The sequence below is a fragment of the Saccopteryx bilineata genome, chromosome 6, assembly GCF_036850765.1.
Source record: "Saccopteryx bilineata isolate mSacBil1 chromosome 6, mSacBil1_pri_phased_curated, whole genome shotgun sequence".
Lineage (NCBI taxonomy): Eukaryota > Metazoa > Chordata > Mammalia > Chiroptera > Emballonuridae > Saccopteryx > Saccopteryx bilineata.
In genome coordinates this window covers 198,106,458-198,132,358 of record NC_089495.1, presented here as the reverse complement: position 1 = coordinate 198,132,358, position 25,901 = coordinate 198,106,458, and the positions used below count along the sequence as shown (strand labels likewise).

The 25,901-nt window shown below is 45.6% G+C and overlaps 1 protein-coding gene across 2 annotated transcripts in view; it reads left to right on the top strand.

The window, feature by feature from the left end:
- Positions 1-25,358, top strand: part of TOP1 (DNA topoisomerase I) — an 83,443-nt gene extending 58,085 nt beyond the window's left edge. For both annotated transcript variants that reach the window (XM_066234928.1, XM_066234929.1), the window contains 12 exons: positions 3,613-3,734; positions 4,612-4,734; positions 6,335-6,522; positions 6,769-6,913; positions 15,008-15,151; positions 16,476-16,661; positions 17,672-17,740; positions 18,228-18,342; positions 19,270-19,397; positions 22,388-22,482; positions 22,703-22,852; positions 24,075-25,358. In XM_066234928.1, the coding sequence (XP_066091025.1) occupies positions 3,613-3,734; positions 4,612-4,734; positions 6,335-6,522; positions 6,769-6,913; positions 15,008-15,151; positions 16,476-16,661; positions 17,672-17,740; positions 18,228-18,342; positions 19,270-19,397; positions 22,388-22,482; positions 22,703-22,852; positions 24,075-24,177 (1,568 nt within the window). In that variant the 3' untranslated portion in view covers positions 24,178-25,358. The remainder of the gene's footprint in view (positions 1-3,612; positions 3,735-4,611; positions 4,735-6,334; positions 6,523-6,768; positions 6,914-15,007; positions 15,152-16,475; positions 16,662-17,671; positions 17,741-18,227; positions 18,343-19,269; positions 19,398-22,387; positions 22,483-22,702; positions 22,853-24,074) is intronic.
- The last annotated feature ends 543 nt before the right edge of the window (positions 25,359-25,901 follow it).

Below are 25,901 nucleotides of genomic sequence, written 5' to 3'. Positions count from 1 at the left end.
ATCATTAGAAATAGTACTAGTATTTGGTTGAGGATTAGTCTGCCATCAGCCTCTGGGTAGGGCTGGTAGGAGTCTCACTCACTCTACATAGCAGAACACTATGCCTTTGCTCTATGTGCAGTCCAGTGTGGTGAGTTGCTTTGAAGAAATGCCCTGCCTACTTCTCGCAGAACCCTTAGGATTGTCTCTTAATTGTCCTGGGTATTTCTGTGCTTGGGCTGAAGGATTTGAGAGCAGTCTTTGATGCTCCTTCTGCTGGCAGTGTAGCAGAATACAGATAGTAGTGCTCCACTGACTTCTCCCCTTCCAAGATTTCGATCCAGAGTCAAAGCCTATGTGCTGAACTGCAGGTGGAGCTGGGCCCCTTTAATAGGTGTGGAGTGGTATTGGGTGCTTCTGAACCAACTGATCTGCTAACCACACTGAGAAACGCTCAGCCAGAGAACCGAAAGCATCTCTGTCTACCAGCAGTGGCATCAGGGCCATGGACACTTATTGGTCAGGGTAGTAGTTTATACTGAAAGGCTGGGTCTTGGAAATCAGTGAATTTGCCAACTGGAATTTGTTTTTTAAAACTATGTTTTTTTCACTCTGTCTGTGTTCAGATACCAAGACCCAGCAGTGGTTAGTATTGACTAATCCTTGATCTTACGGTGTTTGCAGTCTAGAGGACCCATAGCCTCAATGACAAATGTTTGCATAAAATAAACCTTCTGACCTGTGTTCACCAGAGAGCACAGGACAGAGTTCTGTCAGCCCTTACAGTGGGTCATTCCTGGAGACTCTTTTTTTTTTATTTTTTTTTTTATAACACCAAGAAATACTCATTGGTTTAAACTACTGATTCATTTGAGTAATGGCAACTTTATTCTTTTTTTTTTTTTTTTTTAGAAAGGGGGGTGGAGAGAGAGAAGGGGGGGAGGAGCAGGAAACATCAACTCCCACATGTGCCTTGACCAGGCAAGCCCAGGGCTTCGAACCGGCGACCTCAGCATTTCCAGGTCAATGCTTTAATCCACTGCGCCACCACAGGTCAGGCTCCTGGAGACTCTTATATGTGACTCAAAGCCAAGACACCAAAGAAAGGAAGGAGCCTAGGCTTGACCAGGCAGCAGCACAATGGATAGAGCGTTGGACTGGGATGTGGAGGGCCCAGGTTCGAGACCCTGAGGTTGCCAGCTTGAGCGTGGGCTCATCTGGTTTGAGCAAAAAGCTCACCAGCTTGAGCCCAAGGCTCACTGGCTCAAGCAAGGGGTCCCTCGGTCTACTGTAGCCCCCCAGTCAAGGCACATATGGGAAAGCAATCAATGAACAACTAAGGAGCCACAATGAAGAATTGATGCTTCTCATCTCTCTCCCTTCCTGTCTGTACCTATCTGTCTCTGTCATACACACACACACACACACACACACAATAAAGGAAGAAAAGAAAAGGAGCCTAGGACCTTGATGAAGACAATCATAAAAGTCCAGTTACTCTCTGGCCCTATTCTGGGTATACCAAGAGCTTCAGAAAGGTCAACTGTTCAAAGGGATTTGGTGGGAAGCCTGAACAGTCGTCACTGGTCGCCATAGTCCCTCCCCGCATTCTCGCCCAGTCCTCCATCCCAGGGCCTCCAGCTCTAGCTCTAGTATTTCCTCAGTTGGTCTTTCCTCTGAAATATCTTTCCCGTGGTTAGGGAAGCCCACCTCTGCAGTAAGTTAGGAAGTCCCATTTGTCTTACCAGTCGTGATTGATTCTGTAAGTCTTGCCTACTCTCTAGGGAAGAGAATTCTCGGACTACTTCAGACCTGCCAGGGAGGTGGGGCATGGGCTGGCTGAAGCAGTGAATTGCCTCTAAGAACCTCCAGTTTTCAGAACTGACTCAAGTTTCTTGTTCCCGGAGCCCAGCCTTCCCCACAAAGCACTGCCCGTGCCAGGACCCTTCCCATCATCCTCCCACTGCTCTGCTCGGAGCTGTCATTCCTTCCTTTGGCGGCTCATCAGAAACAGGTGTCACAATTGCTTCCTCGATTGGGACACAGTTCAGTAAGCTTGCCCAAAGAGCCTCTATTTAAAAGAAAATACTGTTGTTTATTTAGTTCATACTGAACAGACCTGAGAATTTTACTTCTTTCTTGCTGTTTAGTTACTTAATGTTTTCCTTTCTATTGAAAGCATGCTAGTAGCCTTCCTGCCCACTCTGGTTCAGACCTGAATGGGGAGTTGTGAAGAAGTGCAGAAAAAGAAACCCTCAATGGCCAGTTGATCCTCCTTCCCAGTGTCCTCTTGCAAAGCCTGGAGCTTGAGAGGTTGAGAGGGGGAAGCAGCGCCACCTGTTGGCCTTTTAAGTTATGGATTCCAAACAGGTTCTTTCTGTCTGCCATGGCAGGTTCAGTTTTGTGCTACGGTTCTCTGTATCCCTGTAATTAGGGACAGTAACCTCCTAATCATCATGAGATGTCTTCTGAGTTTTGAAATGAGTGGATTTCCAGTTAAGTTTTAGTTTTCTGTAATGTATAAATTTGAAACTCCTCGTTGAATGATTAGTACCTGTGTAAATAGTAAGATTGTGGTATAGTACAGTATTTAACCTAATTTTAAATATAGCCAAATTATGATGCCATGGATGGTATTATAAAGTTGGGTTTCATGAAAAAAAAAAATGGAAATGGGCCCTGAGAGTGCTCTGTTTGAAAAGCAGATTAAACTCCCAGGTACTGTTCCTTTATTGCTTTATTAACTGTTTCAGGTACACAAAACCCCAAGGCCCATTGAGGTCTGCTTTACACTGGGTAACACCAGCATTGCTGTAGAAGGGCTTTGCTAAACCTAGTCATTCCTTGTGTTCTCGATGAGTCCCGTGCTCTGATGAGGCAGCCTCCTAATGCTTGTGTTGCAGGGCTGAGCGTCGCAAAATCTGGTGTGCACTTGGGTCTTATTAAAACACACTTCCTGATTTAGTAGGTCCGGGGTGGACCTGAGAGTCTGCGCTTCTAACAGACTTCCACTTGATACTGGTGCTGTTGGTCTGTGAGCCATGCTGAGTAGCAAGGTTCTAGAGAAAGTCTTACTTAGACTTTCATATGGGATTTCTCAGCTTGCCTGCTGTGGATATATATTTATATATTCATTCATATTTCACCTACCTAACTTTGAAGAAGAAAGATGCCTATTTCTTTTCCCCACAATTCCTTTCTTCCACTCCCTGCCCTATCCTTTCCTCCCCTTCTGGAACAGAAGCTGCTTAGCTTAGCAGTGGCAGGAGCCCCTCTGAGGATTTGATTTTTAAAACCCATTGAAGAGGTATAAAGGACCCTGCTTGCTGAAAGGAAAAGGAAGAGTGACCGGGCCTCCCCAGGTCGTCCCTGTCCTGAGCAGGCACCTGGGGACAGTTTATTGACATAGTCTCCAGAGAGTGACCCAGGTAAATATCTGCCAAAGAGAAGGAACATTGATGCACGTGGATGTAAATCAGAATCTGTCTTTGTTGTTGTTGCCCTGTGTCACCAGACCTTTCCAGACCCGGGGAGGTCAGCCGTTCCTAAAGCCGCAGCTTTCTCCCAAGCTCAGTGTTGTATGCAGAGCATGAACATGACCCCTTACTTGTCGGGAACTACTTTCTTTCCTAGGTAAAGTCATGAAGCTGAGCCCCAAAGCAGAAGAGGTAGCCACGTTCTTTGCAAAAATGCTCGACCATGAATATACTACTAAGGAAATATTTAGGAAAAACTTCTTTAAAGACTGGAGAAAGGTATTGTAGCTCATGTATTAATATCCTAGCACCTGGCAAAAATATTGATCTACTAAGTAATAAACTAATTTCAACAAGTCCTAGTTATAAAAATTGAGTTTATGAATTAGATTACATTAAAGGTTATTTTTTTCCTGCTCATTGATGGTATTATATAGGGTTTCTATCCAACGAGAACGCCTACATTTCTTTCCTCTGGCTGTCACTTGGGAAGTTGATTAGACAAGGCCAAACAGAAAACTCGCCTCCAGTTGAGGAAGGGAGAGCTTATCTGCAGGCTGCCCCCTGTCTCCTGTTGCAGGGAGATGTTAATGTGATGTCCGTCTCTTGATTTGCTTTATGTACTTTCTGCTCTTAAAACTACACATCCCACATCTGTCTAGGTGATTTTAAACAGTTTTGTTATTCTCAATTTGGGTAATGTAGACAAAGGCTGAGTTGAAGTTTACATTCTGAATAGCTCTGGAAATAAGGTTTAATAAATGAATAGAGCAAGGGTAATGTTTCTAAGAGAGACCAAGTATGGGACTATTTGTCTTGTTACTAAAACAAATGACTTATTCGTGTTTCTCCAACTGTGGTATTCATGTGCCCCGGAAACTGGCAATGCACCAAGGAATCCAAGATGCTATATCAGAGTTACCTCTTTCAGTGATAACTCATTTTGAACATGTTTATATCAAATACATATTTTATAATAAAAAGAAGTAATACAATTACATACATATTTTTTTATTTTTCAGAATAGTAATTTAGATTGACTACCTTTCCAGACATCTTTGACTGAAAAAAATGGTGCTTTGCTATAAAGGCAAGGAAACCTGAGGGCTTCATAGTGTATTTACCTCCTTCTGTTTCCCCCTTTTCTTCTGACTAGGAAATGACTAATGAAGAGAAGACTATTATCACCAATTTAAGCAAATGTGATTTTACCCAGATGAGCCAGTACTTCAAAGCCCAGTCGGAAGCTCGGAAACAGATGAGCAAGGAAGAGAAACTGGTACTGTCTCCTTGCCCTCCGGGGGGGAGTGGAGTCGTGATCGGTCCACCCAGCTCTCCTTGGTTCTTATAGGACAGCTTTGACTTGAGCAGTCTCACATGGCCCTGTGCCAGAGCTGTAGAATTCTAAGCCTGGGAGAATCTGAATTCCCTTCCGGGTTTCATGTAGCCTGGAAATGGTGGCTACGTCCTTTGTTTAATGGCTCGATATAACTCCAGTAATAGAGTTTTTAAGGAGGGACAGATCTGCCCAGAGCGGCCCCTGGATAGTAGAGTTCCTTCCCTCTCCTTTGATCTGTTCTGTGCTGGCACCCTGCCATGCTCGTTCATACCCATCTTGCAGGCTTCTTCCTGAAGGGTCTTTCCAGTACCCAGCTTGGATGCCACTTTCTTCTAGAGCACCAGTAGGCAAACTGTAGGCTGCTTGTTTTTGTAAAAAAACTTGATTGGAACACAGCCCCATCTACTAATTTACATGTTGTCCACGGCAGCATTCACAGGGCAGAGTTGAGTAGTTGCAGCAGAGGCCTTATGGCCCTCAAGTCTAAAACATTTTCTATCCAGAAAAAGCAAGCCAGCCCTGCTCTAGAGGAGTGCCAGCTGGAGCTTTATTCTTCCAAATTGCAGGCCCAGAGGTTAAGGATTTTAAGAAATTCATTGGACTTCAAAGCCCTGTAGTTTCAGTATTTTAAAAAGACTTGCATATTTCTAAAATTTAGGCCATTCTGTTTTTAGAACTCGTTGTTTGATGGTGCCTGTTTGACCTTTGGCTTTAAAATGATGACTTCCTGTGAGAATGGTCACTGCATCGTCAGACTTGGCAGTGTCGGCTTGGTCTCCTCCCCAGCACCCCAGATTAGTGAAGTGGTGTCTTAAACTTAAAAACCACTTGGGTGTTGTGTTCTTGGAACATTGATCCAAGGATAGGGAGGTGTCAGAAGTCTCGCCTGGTGAGAGCCCCCCACCAGGGACACCTGCTGCCAGCAAGTTCTGAGTCTGGTTCCACCCACAGGGCAGCAGGACGAGGTTGAATTGAATTGCAAGTATAGCATGAATGAGGCGGCCGCAGCGGGGAAGGGGGCTCCACAGCCTTTCCCTGGCCTTTCTGGAGCAAGGGTCACAGTGTATAAAACCATATATCTGCGAAAGAATCCGTAACAGGTTTGTTTGAGCTTGAAAACCCATATGAAATGCTGTTGAACTCAATGTCTCTGGAGCCGGTTAGAGAACATGGAGGTGTTGCTTTTGGGGCCCTATCAAATAGGCCCTTCTCCATCCCCGTATCGACACTTTCTAACAAGACAGTTTTAATTTTTAAAGTTACATTAAAAATGCTGAGGTAGCACATTCATAACTATCCTTAAAGATGAGAGAATCAGTTCTGAATTTATGGTTGAAGTTAATCCTTATGGGTAGATCTTTAGGGGAATTTTATGGCATTTAAGGTGACTCATATTAGAGGTTTTCCCTCACTTGAATTCATTTCTTAGTAATTTTTAGACTTTTCTCTACCTTGACCTGTTCTCACACAAGAGATAAGAAGATATGAGTAGATAACAGCCGTTTGAGCCCGTTTTGAATACTTCCTTGCTGTCTTCCAGAAAATCAAAGAAGAGAATGAAAAGTTACTGAAAGAATATGGTTTCTGTATTATGGACAACCACAGAGAGAGGATTGCCAACTTCAAGATCGAGCCACCGGGGCTTTTCCGTGGCCGTGGCAACCACCCCAAGATGGGCATGCTGAAGAGGCGGATCATGCCCGAGGACATCATCATCAACTGCAGCAAGTGAGCCTGGTTCACCCTGCGGGCCTGAAACACTTCTCAGGAGTGGGGCTTCCTTTGTTCTTAGTAGGTGGGGGTGTTTCTGCGTCTCAGAGAACTGATCGGGCCAGCACAGTATTGCCACGTGTCGCTCTCCAAGTGCTTGTCACGTACTGACTGGCGGGAGGAAACGTGGACACACGTGCTCCGCAGATCTGCCCACGTCAGGTCACGAAAGGGGAAACTGTTCCTCCTGTTTTGTTTCCGCAGAGATGCCAAGGTTCCTTCTCCTCCTCCAGGACATAAATGGAAAGAAGTCCGACATGATAACAAGGTCACCTGGCTGGTCTCCTGGACAGAGAACATCCAGGGTTCCATTAAATACATCATGTTGAACCCCAGTTCACGAATCAAGGTAAGGGGTGGCTCAGAGCTGCCCCAGCTAGTGCGGCTGATGGCCGCTTTTTGTTGAAATGTAATTAATGTTCTCAGCCTCAAGCGGCACTTGGACAAATTAAAAACTCTCCCCACAGAAAGGAGGCAAGCACTTTCATGATGAGCATTATCTGGCAGCCTCCTAAGAAGTATTCATTTTCTGTATCACATGATCATCTTATTTATGCACAAACGTTTGCTGAGGCCCCAGTATGCACCTGGCACGGGATGTGCGTGGTGTGCAGAATTGTGTTGGTTAACAAGACAGATGCAGTTTCAGCCTTCACACTGCTTACCCTCCAGTAGTCGGAAAGTGGTAAAATGTGCTAAATAAATGCCTGTTGGCTGCTGCAGCTCCCTTCTCATCCCTCACCTTTCCTGGCTCCGAGGAAGGGAATGTAATTGCTTAAATCCAGAAAGAAATTGTAAAATCATACATATTCTTGACTTCCCAAGGTTTCTGCTGAGTACGTTCCACCAAGACCAAATGGGATAATGCATAGGAAAGCAGGTCACAAACTTCTGTAGACCCGTCTTTTGTTATTTATCAATACTGTTGTTGTTATTTACCATACTGTTTTGGAAGGGCAGTTCTTATTAGCCACCTTACTCGGGAGAGGTCCAGAAACTTCCTGCCTCAGAGGAGGAAGTGTGAACAGTAGCCTAAAAGAGAGAGAGCGCCACAAAAAATAGTTATGGAATTCATTCTGTATAGATGGTGACTTTATTTTCAGGGGACTGGGACTAAAGACCTTGATCTTGATTTGTAGGTCATTAAACATTTGTTAAAACAGTGAAGCCACAGCTCAAAAGGCTGTGTGTCTTAGTGTGACTAAACAGAACATTTTCTAGCTTTTAGTCCTGAGTTGTAATTAGAAATACCCATTTATATGTTTTCAATTCGAAAATGTCACATTTCTAGTTTATAGTAAGTATAGAATAAGAATGAGAACTCTCATGGTGAATAAAGTCAACTCATGTAAAGAAGCGCGTTGTTCCCGAGAAGTACCCATAGGTGGATCAACAATAGTTTTAGCCCTCAGCTTGTGGTGTGGTGGACAGATCGGTTCAGAATTCAGTTACAATAGAAGAAAGATAAATGTTAAATGCTTTAGATAAACAGAGCAGTTATTCCCAGCAGTTAAGAGATCAGGAACAGGCCCTGGCCAGTTGGCTCAGTGGTAGAATGTCGGCCTGCCATGCAGGAATCCCGGGTTCAATTCCCAGCCAGGGCACACAGGAGAAGCGCCCATCTGCTTCTCCACCCCTCCCCCTCTCCTTCCTCTCTGTCTCTTCCCCTCCCGCAGCCAAGGTTCCATTGAAGTAAAAGTTGGCCCGGACGCTGAGGATGGCTCTGTGGCCTCTGCCTCAGGGGCTAGAATAGCTCTGGATGCAACAGAGCTACGCCCCAGATGGGCAGAGCATCGCCCCCTGGTGGGCGTGCCAGGTGGATCCTGGTCGGGCACATGTGGGAGACTGCCTCCCCGTTTCCAGCTTCGGAAAAATACAAAAAAAAAAAAAAAGATCAGAAACAACTTTATGAAGGAAATTCTAGGAAGCATAACGAGGGATATAGGCCAGATCTTTAGACATTTCCTTAAAACTTTTTACATTATCCTAAATCCAGTAGGGGGCCACTGGGTTTGAAGGAGGGTAATACCAGCTTTGTGTTTTAGAAACCTGACTTATAGTAGTTGATCATTCTGACTTCTCCTCTATGGAGACTAGATTAGACACAAACAAGGAGGAGACCAGTAAATAGGAGGCTAATGTAGGAATCGAGGCAAGAAATGGTGGTGACCTACAAGAAGATGATGGTGGTGGGGATGGACAGGTGAACAGATCCCAACTGTGTGTATACTGTGTATTTTTATAGGCAGGAGTAGAGTTGATTGTGGGAGAGTCTCTGAGCCTTGTAATCCTGGTTAGAAAAGCCAGGTGGAGTACCTCACGGGCGGAAAACAGACAACTTTTAGGCACCATAGGTATTTGTGCAGGTTTCTGGGTGATGGTTATGCTAGTGAACCTAGAAGTCACCCAGATGTAGGCTCTACCTAGAACGTATGCCCAGGACAGAGGGGCTGAATCTCGTCAGCTGGGCTGGGAATCCTAAGGGCCAAGAAGATGGTTAAAGGCTTCCCTATTGAGGGAGGGGGGTAACGTAATGGTTTTTTTTTTCAGTTTTCTACTAATCCTTCTTGACTGTTTCCCACTCAGAACAGTGAGGTCTTCAGAGCTCTGGTTTTGACGGTGCTTTGAGTAGTTCTTAACTGCACAGCCAGCAAGAGAAACACTTTCTTTTTAGATAAAATAGAACAGGGGTCAGGAACCTATGGCTCGTGAGCCAGATGTGGCTCTTTTGATGGCTGCATCTGGCTTGCAGACAAATCTTTAATAAAAAAATGATAAAAATATAAAACATTCTCATGTATTACAATCCATTCATTTGCAGGTGGCTGGAGTCAATCACAGCTGTCCTCCGGGACAACACCAAATTTTTATTGGATAATGCGTAATGTACACAGGTTGTTGTATGGCTGTCATGGAATTACATGTTAAAATATGTGGCGTTCATGGCTCTCTCAGCCAAAAAGGTTCCCGACCCCTGAAATAGAAAATACGTGTTTTATTTTTAATAAGATATTTCAAATATACGAGAGTAGATGATACAATGAACATTCGTGGCCACCACTGGATATGTCAGACCTTCGTATCATGTCCTGTTCAACTTCTTCATGTCATAAAAGGTATTCTGACCAACAGCTGAAGCCTCTGTGGAGCATTTATCTCCCTCCCTGGAGACTGCTTACATTGGATTTAATGTTTTCACTCTTATGTATTTTTGTATTGTTGCAGTATATTTATGTATGCATAAATGATGTGCAGTAACATTTTATTAGGCTGAATTTTAAAATAATTATGTTATTGAAATTATTCTGTAGCTTGTTTATTTCACCCAGTTTGGTTTTGAAATTTTATTATCTTGACATATATTCTAATTTATCCATTTTGTTTGCTACATGGTATTTTATTATATAAAAACTATCTACCTATCAGACATGTAGAGTTATTTACAATCTTTGCCATTATAAACAGTGCTGGAATAAACACATTTTCCTTGTATAGACAGATGGAAATTTCCCTTAAAGATTCTTTACAGCCCTGGCCAGTTGGTTTAGTGGCAGAGCTTTGGCCCAGTGTGTGAATGTCCTGGGTTTAATTCCCAGTCAGGGCACACAAGAAATGGGACCATCTGCTTCTCCTCCCCTCCCCCTTCTTTTTTTCTCTCTCTTCTCCTACAGCCATGGTGCGATTAGTTCAAGCAAGTTGGCCTTGGGAGCTGAGGATGGCTCCATGACTGCTGCCTCAGGCACTAAAAAAATGGCCCTATTGCTGAGCAACGGACCAATGGCCCTAGATGGGCAGAACATCGCTCCCTAGTAGACTTGCCAGGTGGATCCTTATCAGGGCGCATACAGGAGTCTATCTCTCTACCTCCCCTCCTCTCACTTTAAAAAAAAAAAGATTCTTGCCTGACCAGGTGGTGGCGCAGTGGATAGAACATCGGACTGGGATGCAGAAGACCCAGGTTCGAGACCCCGAGGTCGCCAGCTTAAGCGCGGGCTCATCTGGTTTGAGCAGAAGCTCACTGGCTTGAGCCCAAGGTCACTGGCTCGAGCAAGGGGTTACTCGGTCTGCTGAAGGCCTGCGGTCAAGGCACGTATGAGAAAGCAATCAATGAACAACTAAGGTGTTGCAACGCGCAACAAAAAACTAATGATTGATGCTTCTCATCTCTCCGTTCCTGTCTGTCCTTGTCTATCCCTCTCTCTGACACACTCTCTCTGTCTCTTGAAAGAAAGAAAAAAGAAAGATTCTTTACATTTTCTAAAGTAGTTGGACCAATGTGTATCACTACCACCACCACTCGCACAATGGTGCGTACAATTCCCTTTCCACAGCCTTGCCAACATATCTAAAGTTGTGCTTTTCTACTTTGATCTTTAATCCACTTGAATGTATGTATTTTCATTGTAGTATTAGGTTGAGATCTAATATTTTTTCCAGATGAATAACCACTTGTCCCAGAAGTATTTAATTGTATTCCTTGCTCCGTCATATATCAAATTTCTACATATATATCTATTTCTGGACTCTCCTGCTTAATTTGTCATCTATTCCTTTGTCACTAGCATACGGTCTTAACTACTGTGGCTTTGTAGGACTTGACAATTGAGTAGAACAAGTGTCCTTCATCTCATTCTTCAGTGTTGTCCTGGCTGTCCTTAACTGTTTCATATTAACTTTGAGATAAATTTGTTGTTTTAATGAAAAATTGAGTTTTTATAAGAATTACGTTGAATGCAATAGATGTATATATTAATAGGGAGAAATCATTAACGTTATTTTATTGTCTTTGCATCCATGAACATGTTTTATACCTCTCCACTAATTCATGTCTTTGAATATATCCTCCCAATTTATGTTATAATTTTCTCCACAGAGGTTTTACACATTTTTAAAAAACTTTATTTTTAGAGAACTTGAAGTTTTTAGTGCTTTTGAATGATAAATTTTTTTTCTATTTCATTGCTGTTGGGTTTTACTGGAATGGTGATACTGTTGACTTTTGAATATTAGTCTTATATCAGCAACAAGACCAATATAAGATGTCAGGTACTCCACTTGACATCTTATTCTAAAAGTGTATCTTTTTGAGTTTCCATACAGGTAAATAAGTTACCTAGAAATAAAGACAGTCTTAACTCTTTATTTCTAATTCTTACCACTCGTATTTCTTTCTTTCCTTTTTCTTTCTCTTTCTCTCTCTCTCTCTCTCTTTCCTTTTTTTTTTTTTTTTTTTTTTTTTTTGGTGACAGACACAGAATCAGAGAGAGGGACAGATAGGAATAGACAGACAGAAAGAGAGAAAAATGAGAAGCATCAACTCTTCGTTGTGGCATCTTAGTTGTTTGTTGATTGATTTTTCATATGTGCCTTGATGGGGTGGGGGTGCTACAGCAGAGCAAGTGACCCCTTGATCAAGCCAGTGACCTTGGGCTCAAGCCAGCAACCTTGGGCTTTAAGCCAGCGACCATGGGGTCATGTCTATGATCCCACGCTCAATCTGGAGACCTCGGGGTTTCGAACCTGGGTCCTCTGCGTCCCAGTCTGACACTGTATCCACTGTAATACTGCCTGATCAGGCTTATCAGCTGTATTTCTTTTGCTTAAGTTCTACTTTTGGACTTTGGGTGATGGGTGTACAACATAATGAACAGTTCAAATGCTATAGAAACGTTTACCCGAAACCTGTGTACTCTTATTGAATGCTACCCCATTAAATTTAATTTTCTAAATAAAATTAAAACAAAAATCTACTTTTGATTTAAAAGAGAACCTGCAAGGATCCATAAAACTCCAACCTTCTCTTTAGTCAACACTCAAAATATTTGATTAATAATTTCTATATCCAGTACTCTCCTTCTGGGTGTACTTTTTTTTTAATATACCTACTACCGTTTCTTCAGTGAGGATCATAGGTAGCATGCTGTTCCTTTGTTTACCTGAAAGCTTATTTTCATCCTCCTGTCTTCTCAAACAAAGCCTGCATCTTTATTATTGGTGATCACACCTTCACTCTGCTGCATCTAAGCATAGATATATTTTTGTAGATACTTAGGTTAAACGTTCAATCTGAGGACTAATTTATATTTATTCTAGAAAATTCTTAACCACTCCTTCTTCCACCTACGCCCTTCCTTCCATTTGCTTCTTTCAGAATCCTACTAGATGAATGTCGAAGCTCAAGTTTATCCCTTCAGTAATTTATTCATCATTTTTTGTTTTCAGGATTCCTGATTATTTTTACTTCCCATCTTCCTGATTTTATTTCATTTATGTTGTTTTATAATATATTGTCCCTTTTAGTGACTGTTATATCTTTTTCTTCAAAAATACTAAATATATTAATTCAAAACTCTGTCAGGTTCTTTAAGATGTGTCTCCACCTACCTTCACGTACTCATTGTTTCAGTGGTTTTCCTAGGCGTTTTCCTCTTCTGTTTGTGACCCCGTTAGACTGAGAGGTGGTGTCTGTCCATGTGTCACTGCCTTGTCCTGTGCTGTGCTCTGCACTTAATGCCCCTGCCCCAGCCCTAGAGGAATCTTCAGCCCACCGCAGTCCCTGTGTCGGACTCCCTTGCCTGGAGCACTGCCCTTGCTATGGATGGTCAAAGCATGAGTTTACTGACTTGTGTGTAACCAATCCAGTCAGATTCTTGTCCGTTACAGAGGGTTGACTGAGTAGGGGAAGGGGCCAAGAGGTTAAAGGCAGCCCCTCTATAGTGGACATCTTGTTTTACTGGGATGGTTTTGATAAAGACCAAAATAGGTATTTTATTTTCTCAAAGTGTTCTGAGAAAACTTGTTCCAGTGCATTTTACTCTGATTCTGTTCAGGGAAACTGAAGGCAGCAAGGATAAACTTACTTCCTGGAGGCCTGCCCTTCTCTGCCAGACCGAGACAAGGTGGCTCCTGCCCGCAGCCCGATCTCTGTGTCCTTACTTGAGAGAATCCTGGGTCAGGAGACCAGCACCATAGGAAGAAAAGCTGGGCTGTGGTGTCCTCCATGAATGAATTTTTTGTTGGGTTTTCTAAGTCTTGTTTCAAAGGCATGACTAAGAGACTGAGGAAATAAATTCAGCAGCACTTTAAGGAGTCAGTCGGGCTTCAGAGTAGAGGGAGAGAGCCTGCTCCTGAGCTGGAGACCACTGTTGAAGATGAGCCTTCCATGTCTGATCTTATGTAAGTGGGAAGTCACGGACACGTACTACTGACTCGTACACAGGGACAGCTTGTATCACACCTTTTCTTATTCACTCTGAAATGTCAAAATGTACTTAGAAAAATGAGTGAGAAATTTTCAGCTTCCCATTGTCAGGAAATAGAACTTAGATGTTTCTTCTATATCATCAAACCACTAAATCACCCACCCACAACAACATGTCGTTACCGAACCTCATTTTATAACCAGACAAGTCTGTACGGCTAGCTAGTCTGCATACAGGTGTGGGAGGGTGCTGACACTCCTTAGTATGCCCAGTGAAGCCACTATTTTGGAGCGTCTGTTAGGAGTAGAAGACATTTCTTATCACACATACCCACATGCCTGTGTGCGCAGAAGGGCAGTTACCTTAACCACAGTTCTTAGGCCTCAAGGACCTGGATCTGTGTTGTAGGCGGCAATCAGGTGTACATGGATAGAATCACGCCCTCTCTCTTCTCTTGTAGGGTTGGGGGGACTGAGAGCAGTGATCCTTCAGTTCTTAAAGTCTGTCACAGGATCTGTTTCAGGCCTTGTAGTACTCCCCAGCTCCTGATATTTCTCGGGTTTTTCCTTTCTTACCTTCCTCACTTGATACTGCTAGTCCCTGCTAGCAGAAACCTTCCATCATTGTGGCTTACATTCTGTCTTTTCACACCCTTCTAAAAACCTTTCGTTGGCTTTAGAATTCAATTTTAAACCTTTCATAAAAAGCTCTAATGTTTTAAAAGGAAAGACTTCCCTCAGTCTAATCAAGACTGCTTTTAAACTCAGAAGTTAGGAAAGGGTGAGCAATTACGGCTGTTCCTGGAAATCATTGTGTTCTTCTGTAATTTCACGTTGTAATCTTTGGTTCACTTCCTTGACAGTTCCTTCCATCAAACTGTAAATGGTGGTCTCGAATTGAATGAAACTCAGTTGTAGCAGAACACTGCTGTTGGGTCGCAGGTTCAGCAGGAAAGCTGTGATGGGGATGTTTATACCCATGTGCTGACAGAAGTCAGCTTTGATAGGTTGGCTTTTCCCAAGAACATGCACATTGTACAGAATGGAGGCCAGAGGCTTCTTCCGTGACAGGACAGGGGCCAGTGGACCTGACAGCAGGGGTCTTGTGGGTTCAGCACTCCGTTTTCACGTGCTCAAGCTCAGGTTCCTTCTCCTTGGTTCAGAGCCGTGAACTTGGGTATTGAAGTCCCCCTTTACTCTGCCATCCCTCAGCAGTTCACCTTTGGGGTTGTGTCTCTGCAGGGTGAGAAGGACTGGCAGAAATATGAGACTGCTCGGCGGCTAAAGAAGTGTGTAGACAAGATCCGGAACCAGTATCGAGAGGACTGGAAGTCCAAAGAGATGAAGGTCCGGCAGAGAGCTGTAGCCCTGTACTTCATCGACAAGGTGAGCGTGTCTTCCTGTCACATCGTCGGTTGTGTCCAGCGTAACACAGATGTAGGGAGCGGGTGCTCCTCTGGCCCCGTGCTGAGTGCTGCAGCAGTGGGGACAGCCCCGGACCGCATGCCCTGCTCACTCAGTCTCTGGTCCAGCAGGGACGGTAGAAGTGCGAGAGGGTCGTTCAGCGCCTGCTGCTGTCGGAACCCAGTCTGCCCCCGGGAGGGTTGGCATGGATCTGAACGTGCCGGAAATACTGGGCCACTCTCAGACCCTTTCTGAGAGCCCCCCAAAATAATTTGACATCACAACCCAACACAGAAATATGTTTGTGTTACAAACAAAAGTTGCATAAAACAATGTTTCAGCCTTCCAATGAGCAGTGAATTCTGATATTTTTCTGTTTCTTGTTAAAAAAAAGATTATAGCCTGACTGGGCAGTGGGCGGTGGTGCAGTGGGCAGAGCATCCAACTGGGATGCAGAGGACCCAGGTTCGAGACCCCGAGGTCGCCAGCTTGAGCGCAGGCTCATCTGGTTTGAGCAAAGCTCGCCAGCTTGGACCCAAGGTCGCTGCCTTGAGCAAGGGGTTACTCAGTCTGCTGTAGCGCCCCCCCCCCCCCCGTCAAGGCACATATGAGAAAGTAATCAATGAACAACTAAGGTGCTGCAATGAAGAATTGATGCTTCTCATCTCTCTCCCTTCCTGTCTGTCCCTCTCTCTGACTCTGTCTTTGTCACAAAATAAATAAATAAGATTAAAATGCTTTAAAAAAAAGAATTAAAAAAGATAAAATAAAAAAAAGATTATAACCTTTAAAATTGGTTGAACAGTCTGCTACTGTTTCACAGCTACAGTGTGACAGGCAGTGCTCTGGATGGAGATCAGTTCCTCGGGATACTTTGAAAGAAAAAGATTTCAGTATTTTCTACCAGTTTTGCACTTGCTTATATTTGAGCAGAAAATTGTCTCAAAAATGAAGAAAAGTAAGAGACTAGCTCTTTGAGTCTGATTGCCAAGACTAGAAACACTTTCTCAGTTGCTGCCTAAAAAAAATATTCTTCTTGTCCTCCATTTCCATTTGAGACAACAAAATAAAGAGGCTTGGATTTCTAGGGAAGTGTAATGTCCCCATGACTCTTCATACATTATTCTGTAGGGAAGAGGCAGCAGTGCAGAATCCGGAATATCCAGGCTTTGCAGACTGAGGCTCTGTCCCCAAAGAGAATGGCAGGCTTCTGATTTTGGTTTCCTAGAGATCTGTGAGATTCTCATCTCTTCATTCATGCTCATCTTCCTTTCTTTTCTCTCTCTGTCCCCCTGTCCCGGGACAGCTTGCTCTGAGAGCAGGCAATGAGAAGGAGGAAGGAGAAACGGCGGACACCGTGGGCTGCTGCTCACTGCGTGTGGAGCACATCAACCTGCACCCAGAGTTGGACGGCCAGGAATACGTGGTCGAGTTTGACTTCCTAGGGAAGGACTCCATCAGATACTATAACAAAGTTCCTGTTGAGAAACGAGTAAGTTAATGTGGCCTGCTTTTTTTTTTTTTTTTTTTATTTCATTCATTCATTCATTTTTTTTTATTTCATTCACTCATTCAACAGGTGTTTGTTGAGTGTGTTTTGCGTGCTCTGTGCCTTGCTGGGCACGGTTTAAAACAATGACTTGACAGAGAGGCGAGATATTGGTTGTCTGTGTACCTCCTGTTAGTCCCGGCCCTCACCCCAGTTCTGGTGCTGCCCTCTGGGGAAGAGGCCATCTGCCATAGCAGTAGTCAGAGTGTGCTGGAGAGGGTAGCCCTCACAACAAACTCAATATAAGATTCAACCCACAATGTTGTTCTGATGATTTAACCACATTTTCATATCCCCTGGTCATGTTGCACGTTGTCATTTGTAGCTTTGCTCAACTGGTCCCCAGCTCCTGATTGAGTGAAAAGGTAGCCCTTTGGTCCTCAGATCTCTAAGCCAGTAGCTGAAGAGGGTATTGCAGCTCAATGGTCCCCCCAAATTATTGGGCTTGAACCAGAGAGCTACAGAGTGCAGGACCCCAGTAACCCAGCCCGTCAGTCTGATGTCGAATCAGGACATGCGCTTTGCTGGCTATGGAAATGCTCCAGATGAACAAGCTAAAGAGACCTGACAGTTACATGTAATGCCTGAGCGTAGCTTGGACTCCACCCCAGGGGGTGGAGGACGTCATCAGGTCAGCTGGCCAAACTGGAATGTGGACAGTAGACGAGATAAAAGTAGGTAGCAGTGTAAGTCTGTGTGCGCTAAAGGAATAGCTCTGTCCTGTGGAAGCACCCCCACGTGGTTCAGAACACAATCAGCACATGCACACACGTCGCGAGTGAGCAGACAGAATGGGGTCCTGCACAAGTGGTGGCCGTAAAACGTTAACATGGGTGGTTTGGGTAGAGGACACTGTTCCTTGTGCTTTGTGGGGCTTTTTAAAAAAATTGTGGTTGTTTCCAAACTAAAGTTTTTAAAAATAATAATAATTAGGTGTTGCTTGTTTCTTTTAGGTGTTTAAGAACTTACAACTGTTTATGGAGAACAAACAGCCCGAGGACGATCTCTTTGATAGACTCAATGTGAGTGGACAGAGCCCGTGGGGGGGAGGGCCCGCCAGCGCCCGGCCAGCCCCCGGAGGGGAGGTTGGCCTGGGAGGGACCGTCCTGTGGCTCCCGTGGGCTCTCCCTCCCGCAGGGCACGCAGTGTCCAGGGCCAGAGCCCCAAGACGGGGGTGTGGGAGTGGACAGACCTGCCTTTCATCCTCCTGACTCCTGTGGAGACTTCCCTTGTCTGGGTGCCAGCCGCCTCTGCCAGACCCAAGGCCTGGCCTTGAGATCTTGTCAGGGAGGGTTAGCAGGGAAGGACAAAATGGCTTTATGGGCCTTCTGTGGGAGGTACCCTGCAGGCCGTGTTCTGGAACTCCCTTCCCTCGCTGCCCCTGGTGGAGCACTGCGCGTGGCAGGGTTATGACCGCACTGGCTCCGGGGTCCTGGGGCTCCAGAGGGCCAGGGGTGTGTGACTGGCACCTCCATCTTGACACCCTCTTTGTTGCTTTATCTCATCCAGACTGCTATTTTAAATAAGCATCTTCAGGACCTCATGGAGGGCTTGACAGCCAAGGTGTTCCGGACGTACAACGCCTCCATCACGCTACAGCAGCAGCTGAAGGAGCTCACAGCCCGTGAGTACCACTGGCTGAGCAGGCCTCGCCCTGCTCGTGAGGACCTCTGTCTTTGCTCTGCAGGGCCTGCACCTGCTCCACCCTCCTCAGCACTGTGCCCGAACGCCTCCCCACCCCTCTGGGAGAGCTAAGGCTTAGCGTGCCTGAGCATAAGACCAGTGCTGTCTCCCCGTTCCTCCCCAGCTTCTACGTTCAGTTTATGGAGTACTGGTAGGGGCTTTCTGTCTGCTTTGAAAATGCCTGCCTTTTCTGTTTTATATGTGTGTTATTTAAGCTCACACAGAGAAGACATAGCGCTGTAACGTTCTGTTAAATTGGAGTAAGGTTGTCATGGTTACTAAAAATACCAGAGCAAATCCTTTCCTTGAGGTTTCTGTCATTTCTCCCCTGAAGAGGAGATAGTGTTCTCCTAAAAACCAGCTGCAGAGAGGGTCCCAGCGAAGATCTGCCCGCTTTCTTCCTGGAGCCCAGTCACTGCTGTGTCCGCACTGTCCTCCACATGTAGGTCCCTGGCTTTAGAACACGGGCCAGGAAAGCCAAAGATGGGGGGGTAGGTCAATGTTCTAGAGTAGGATAGAATGACACAAGTAAGAACATTTCTTCAGTAACACTTGTTCTCTTTAAAAAGTCCCTTGGGGTTTTAAAATGTAACACTTTGGTCCCTTTATCCTCTCTGTGGGCTTTCTCTGTCCCAGCTCCTTGTTTTCTTCCAGTTACACTGGGTGGTGGGGAGGTTGGGGAGGCGGGCCCTGCAGTAGCAGGTGCGTGTGTTGACCCTCAGATTTGACCTTGTGGCTTGGGGGAAATGACTTGATCATCTGAGTGACACGAGGGCCATAACATCATGAGGATGGAGCTCTGGGGAAGGCACCCTGGGCATTCTCGTGTGCAAACTCTTTCTGACTATCACGTTTCTTTTCTTGACAGCGGATGAGAACATCCCTGCGAAGATCCTGTCTTATAACCGTGCCAACCGAGCAGTCGCGATTCTCTGCAACCATCAGAGGGCACCACCAAAAACGTTTGAGAAGTCCATGATGAACTTGCAATCAAAGGTATCTTGGGTCTGGATGGTGGGGTAGCAAAAAGAAGAGAGCTGTGTCTGCTGTGGGCTGATAATCTGGAAACGAGAGGCCTTTATAACCCAGCCTTCCAAGCTGGGACATCAGAAGGCAGTTCTGGGTCTGTTCCGAAAGAAAGGGCCAGGCTAAAGTAAACAGAGGGAACTATGTAATAGTTAGCACTGATCAAGTTACTGAGTATCAGGTACTCATTTTTCAGGTGTTCAGTCTGTGGATAGAAGTTCTGCATTGGCCACTTCCCATTTTTAACAGGTAGTGATGCAGTGGATAGAGCATCGACCTGGGATGCTGAGGTCCCAGGTTCAAAACCCCTTGGTCGCTGAGTTGAGCACAAGCTCACTAGCTTGAGTGTGGGGTCACTGGCTCAGCTGGAGCCCCCATCAAGGAACATAGGAGAAAGCAGTCATCGAATAACAGAAGTGACACAACTACGAGTTGAAGCTTCTGCTCTCCCTCCCCCTCTCTCCCTTCCTGTCACTCTCTCTCGCAAAGAAAAAAGAAAAGCTAAGTCGCCTGTGCCCTCTTTGAAGCATTGCTAATTGTTGTTCTTACTATACACAAGGATAATGTTCATAATCTTCACAGTTCCTCCACAGCCCAGAAATACAGCTCTTTCCAAAATAGTTGTTTCAGATTGAGATGAGACACTTCTATCTCATCACCCAGTTCCAGCACAGCTATTTTCATTTTTACACATTCCACATGAGTCATATTTTGTGTAGCTTTTCATCGAACATCTTTGAACACTAGGGAGAGACTGACATGCAAACACACAGATGCTGTTCCTCTTCCCTGTACCTGTCCTCCCTCCTGCTCTGCCTGGTACTGCGCTTAAGCCACAGGACACTAAAGGAGACTTTGACGGTGAGCGTTTTTGTGTGAGTGGTGCCTACAGAACTAGCCCATTCTAATGTACTAACCCACAGCGAGAATGCGCAAAACGGACATGTAGGGTTACAAAGGAAGCCAGTTACCTGGGAAGGTAGTAATGAATATAAATGATACTTCTAAGATTTCTGCAATATTGATATGAAAATATCTGTACTCTCTACTCCTGGTATTGATGCTACAGTTACCACTTGTTTGTTGCCCACATAATTGAAGGAGAAATGATGAATTTCAGCTAGAGGTTATTATTATGGATGTTCTTTTTCATCCATGTTCACAGAATTCTGTACTTGGACAGCTGGGGTTTAAAAACTGCTATAAAGTGAGACCACACAGACATTTTCAGCTCCATGTTGAAACAGCTTCAAGATAAATACCCAGGACTAGTACATCTGGGTCAGAGATACAGCGTCCAGTGCCCTCTGGCTTTCCGCGGGGTGCACTCATCCACAGCGAGTGAATGTATGTCCATAGGACACTCACATCCTGGACGTGAGGCAAAGAACCCTAGACCCTAGACGACCCTTTCTAGCAGCTCCCATTTGCTGCTTCCACTCTGTTAAATGGCGGTCACTTCGTACCATTCACTCTCCTCATTTGTTCTGAGCCAGAAATAAAAGCATGAATATTCAGGTGGTGTTTGCCTAATTCAGAGACCCCTCCCTAGAGCATGAGGAGGTCTTTTGTTGACCTCACTCTGGAACCACTGTTTGGACAGCCCCAGCTGCCCGCCAGATGAGCCCTCCAAGCCCAGGAACCCTCTCCTGTGTGCCCACAAAGCAAACACACGCCCCTGTTTGCCAAGGGAATCAATGGCGTCTTTGATGCTTTGAGACAACTTGACATAGCCTGCCAATTTAGCATTTGCAGAAATGGTTAAAAGATTGTGGTGTGTTGCATTTCTAGCCTAAGAAGAATCGTGCTAGTGGTGTCTGTGATGCTTTTGTGTATAGAATCAGTTCCTCCAGCTTGCCTTTGGACAACAAATGTTGGAAGTAAGCCATTCTAGTAAAATGCATTTAATATTGTCTCACAATAGCAGCCTCTGTCTCCAGTCAGGGGCTGTGTGTGTATATCTAACAGACAATTCTAGGCTGAGAGCAACAGCCCAGTTGGACTCATGCATGTCAGTCAGGCATGAATGCACCCGCAGAGGTTCCCTTGACCACACAGGTTAGCAAGGCGAGCAGGCCTGGTTCCCGTGCCCAGCGGCGTGGGCTCACAGGTGTGGCCCTAGTTCCGTGGTGTTGCCCGCTGCCATCCGCAGGTGGGCACCCAGAGAACTGCGGTTCTCCAGCGGTGCTTGGAGGGCTCTGTCAAGCAAGAAAGGATGGCATTCCCCTGGTTTTTTTCCAGGCTGGGACTCCATGAGATTGATTTGGAAAAAGAGCTTCACAGCTAAAAATATTTCAAATCTCAGTTTTTTGAGGAAAACTACTTGAATTTCCTTCCTATTTCAGCTCCTCTCATTTTGAAAACAGAATGCCAAAGGCAGGCCATGCCACGTGTCCGCTTGGAACAGACTAGCTGACCTTTTAATCACCATTTCTCCACGCATCCTCTTTTCTTGAGAAGCTGGTCTCCTTCCTGGACTGCTGGTAGAGGCTGAGCATGAGCCAGCTCAGGAGGCCGGGGACCTTGTCTAGTCTTGGCCTCAGAGAGAGTGTCTTGTGCAGTGTTCTTGGGATGAAGGCTGCAGCCTGGCACAGGTCCCATGCGATAAACGGCTCTCACCTGTTGCCCTCTTAGGCATCTAAGGCCAAAGTGCTCTCTCCAAGATCAGCACCCGTCCAGTCTCGGCGGGTTCCTTTCCCTGAGCCTCTGGTCAGTGGGCCTTGGATGGCTGCCTGCAGAGTGCTCTTTCCTTGGTGGGCCACATGGCAGTGAGTTCAGCAGTCACTGTGCACCCACTCTGCTCTCATGAGCCCCTGGTGTGTTTGCCTGCCAAGCACCAGGAGAGCCAGCCTGCCTGCCTGGTGGAAACACGTCCAGGTTTCATCTTTGATGTAGCCGTTCTTTTCTTCTCTCTGGGCTTCTTTTATTCCTAAAACTGACTGATGTTCTTCCCTACCCAGATTGATGCCAAGAAGGATCAGCTTGCAGATGCCCGGAGAGACCTGAAAAGTGCTAAAGCTGATGCTAAGGTCATGAAGGACACAAAGACCAAGAAGTATGTGCCTAGTGGTGTGCAGAGCTAGGGGCTGGTTGGGAGCAAAGCGTGTGTCATTCTAGCCAGGGGCACTGGGCTCCAGCTGCTGGTGGGTTGCTGCTACTTTGAGAAATCTCTGTACTAGGACTTTTCTGCTCCACTGCCCCCTAAATGGTAGGGTGGGCTGCAGTGTGCATGTCCAGACGCCAGGCCTGGTTCTTGATGCCGTCCATTCTCCCAGGGTGGTCGAGTCAAAGAAGAAGGCTGTGCAGAGACTGGAGGAGCAGTTGATGAAGCTCGAGGTTCAGGCCACAGACCGAGAGGAGAATAAACAGATTGCTTTGGGCACCTCCAAACTGAATTACCTGGACCCGAGGATCTCAGTGGCTTGGTAAGCGCTGAGCCCTTCGCTGTGGGCTAGAGAAGGGGACAGTGCACACGGGGCACCCTCAGTCTGGTGAGCCTCGGCCAGAGTTCTCATGTGCAGGCTCTGGGACATTCTGGATGTTCCTCAGCGGTCGGTCCTATTACACTGCCTTTGATTGGGTTTGTGTCTGTTAAAAAGGCAGGTGCAGTCCCTCTCACTTACGGAACTTTAGGACAAGAATAGAAACTCTTCACCCGTAGTGAAGGAAAAATATAAAAAAGCCCTCACTTTAACAAAATGTTTCAGCAAAAATTTTTACAAGTGAAGGAAGAAGAACAGAACAAGGGGAAATTTTCTATTGTCTGCTCCCTCCCTGCAGCACACACAGTCATAACATCCAAAAGTAGCATTTTTTTTCTTTTTTCTTTTCTTTTTTTTTTGTATTTCTCTGAAGCTGGAAACGGGGAGAGACAGTCAGACAGACTCCCACATGCACCCGACCAGGATCCACCCAGCACGCCCATCAGGGGGCGATGCTCTGCCCCTCCGGGGTGTCGCTCTGTCACGACCAGAGCCACTCTAGTTCCTGGGGCGGAGGCCAAGGAGCCATCCCCAGCGCCTGGGCCATCCTTGCTCCAGTGGAGCCTCGGCTGCGGGAGGGGAAGAGACAGACAGAGAGGAAGGAGAGGGGGAGGGGTGGAGAAGCAGATGGGCGCCTCTCCTGTGTGCCCTGGCCGGGAATCGAACCCGGGACTTCTGCACGCCAGGCCAACACTCCACCACTGAGCCAACCGGCCAGGGCCAAAAGTAGCATTTTTGAAGATGCTTATTAGTTTACCTTGAGTTGCTGAGCCCTGGGCCTAGCTGGAGGAATCATCCCGTGATACCTGGTCCTGTGGGCCCTAGGGTTCCACCCTGTTCTTTGGGCCCTGTCTGGTTCTACAGGGTTAGTTAAGCGTGAAAGGCACTGTGCACTCGGCCAGACTGCTTGGGCTCGGGTTTCAGCTTTGTGCTTTCTAGGTGCAAGAGAGTATAACCATTCTGCCCTAGTCTCATCTGGACCTTTTTCTTTGTGCATGTGCAGTAGCCCCACTGTAGAGGCCACTGTCAGGGTTAAACAAGGTGGGCACCTGGATTCTCGTTCTCACCAGGGGGATGTTAAGAAGGCAGCATGATCCAGTCCTAGCCCCGGGTCTGGGCATTGCTCCCCAAGGCACTAATACCCCCTTTTCTCCCTTATTTGCAGGTGTAAGAAGTGGGGGGTCCCCATTGAGAAAATTTACAACAAAACCCAGCGGGAGAAGTTTGCCTGGGCCATTGACATGGCAGACGAGGACTATGAGTTCTAGCCAGTCTGGAGGAGCAGCATTCTGGGCAGAGGAACAGCGGGGTTTGGGGAAGATGGACGAACTGTGAGCCTCGCGCCCTCATCTGAGGGGGCGAGGCGGCGTCTTAACAAACCAACATCTTTGAGAAAAGATAAACCTGAAGATGATATAAGGGAGAGCTGAGCCAGTTGTCCTATGGACAACTTATTTAAAAATATTTCAGATATCAAAATTCTAGCTGTATGATTTGTTTTTTGTTTTTATTTTCAAGAGGGCAAGTGGCCGGGAATTTGTCCGAGTTCCACCAGGCAAATTCGCTGTCTCACTGATGCATTTGGGTTCTCTTAGCTACTGTATACGAAGTCCGATTATATTGGTGCGTTTTTACAGTTAGGGTTTTGCAATAACTTCTATATTTTAATAGAAATGAATTCCTAAACTCCCTCCCCTTTCCCCCATTTCAGGAATTTAAAATTAAGTAGAACAAAAACCCAGCGCACCTGTTAGAGCTGTCAATATCTATTGTCATGGGAATCAATTTTCATTAAACTTGAAGCAGTTGTGACATTGGCAGTGTTTTGGTTCAGACACCTGTTCACAGAAAAGCATGATGGGAAAATATTTCCTGACTTGAGTGTTCCTTTTTAAATGTGAATTTTTATTTCTTTTTAATTATTTTAAAATATTTAAACCTTTTTCTTGATCTTAAAGATCGTGTAGATGGGGTTGGGGAGGGATGAGGGGTGAGTGAGTCTATGGATAATAAAATAATCAGTGACTGAAACCATTTTCCCATCATCCTTTGTTCTGAGCATTTTCTGTACCCTGTCAGGTAGCCATCTTTTTTTCATTTTAAACCCCAGTCTTTCACTTGAAAGATGTTATTGTATAAAAAGTTCCACAGGTCAGTAAGCCTAAAGGAAAATGAGTATTTGGTCCAAAAAAAGAAAAATAATCAAGATTTAGGGCTTTTATTTTTTTTCTTTTGTAATTGTGTAAAAAATGGAAAAAAACATAAAAAGCAGAATTTTAATGTGAAAACATTTTTTGCTATAATCATTAGTTTTAGAGGCATTGTTAGTTTAGTGTGTGTGCAAAGTCCATTTCCCACATCTTTCCTCAAGTATCTTCTATTTTTATCATGAATTCCCTTTTAATCAACTGTAGGTTATTTAAAATAAATTCCTACAACCTAACGGAAACTTAGTGTCTGGCTCTTTGTTACCCAGGGCTCCAGGCCAAAGTGGGCTCTGGGGCTGGGACTTAACTTGTTGTGGGATGTGGTCTGGTGCTCAGGTCAGCAAGGGCAGCTCCCTCCCCAGGAAGTGAGGGCGAGTGCAGAAAATGTACAAGGACAGGCGGGGTGTAGGGGCTGAATTAGAAGCCTGGAGCAGGCAATGTTTGTGGAGCAGGCGTATTTGGGAGGCAGATTTGGAAGTGCTTTCCATGTGTGCTGGCCAGACACAGTAGGAAGCCTCTGGGCTGCTCATGCGGCCGAGCTTACCGGCGAGGATGGCAGGACTTGAGGGTACTGGGTCCCAGAAGCCCTCTCCCAGGTGGAATGCACTCTTCCCTGCATTGACTGGTTGGTTGACAGAGTGATCTGTGACCACTTTGCAGTGCTGTGGTACCCAGGCTGGCCAGGGACCCTACAAATAGTGTTCGTCTCCTCATCCTAGGTTCCAGTCTGGAGTTCAGGGGGAAGGAGGAGATCCCCTGGTCAAATGGCGCAGGAAGGCCAGAGT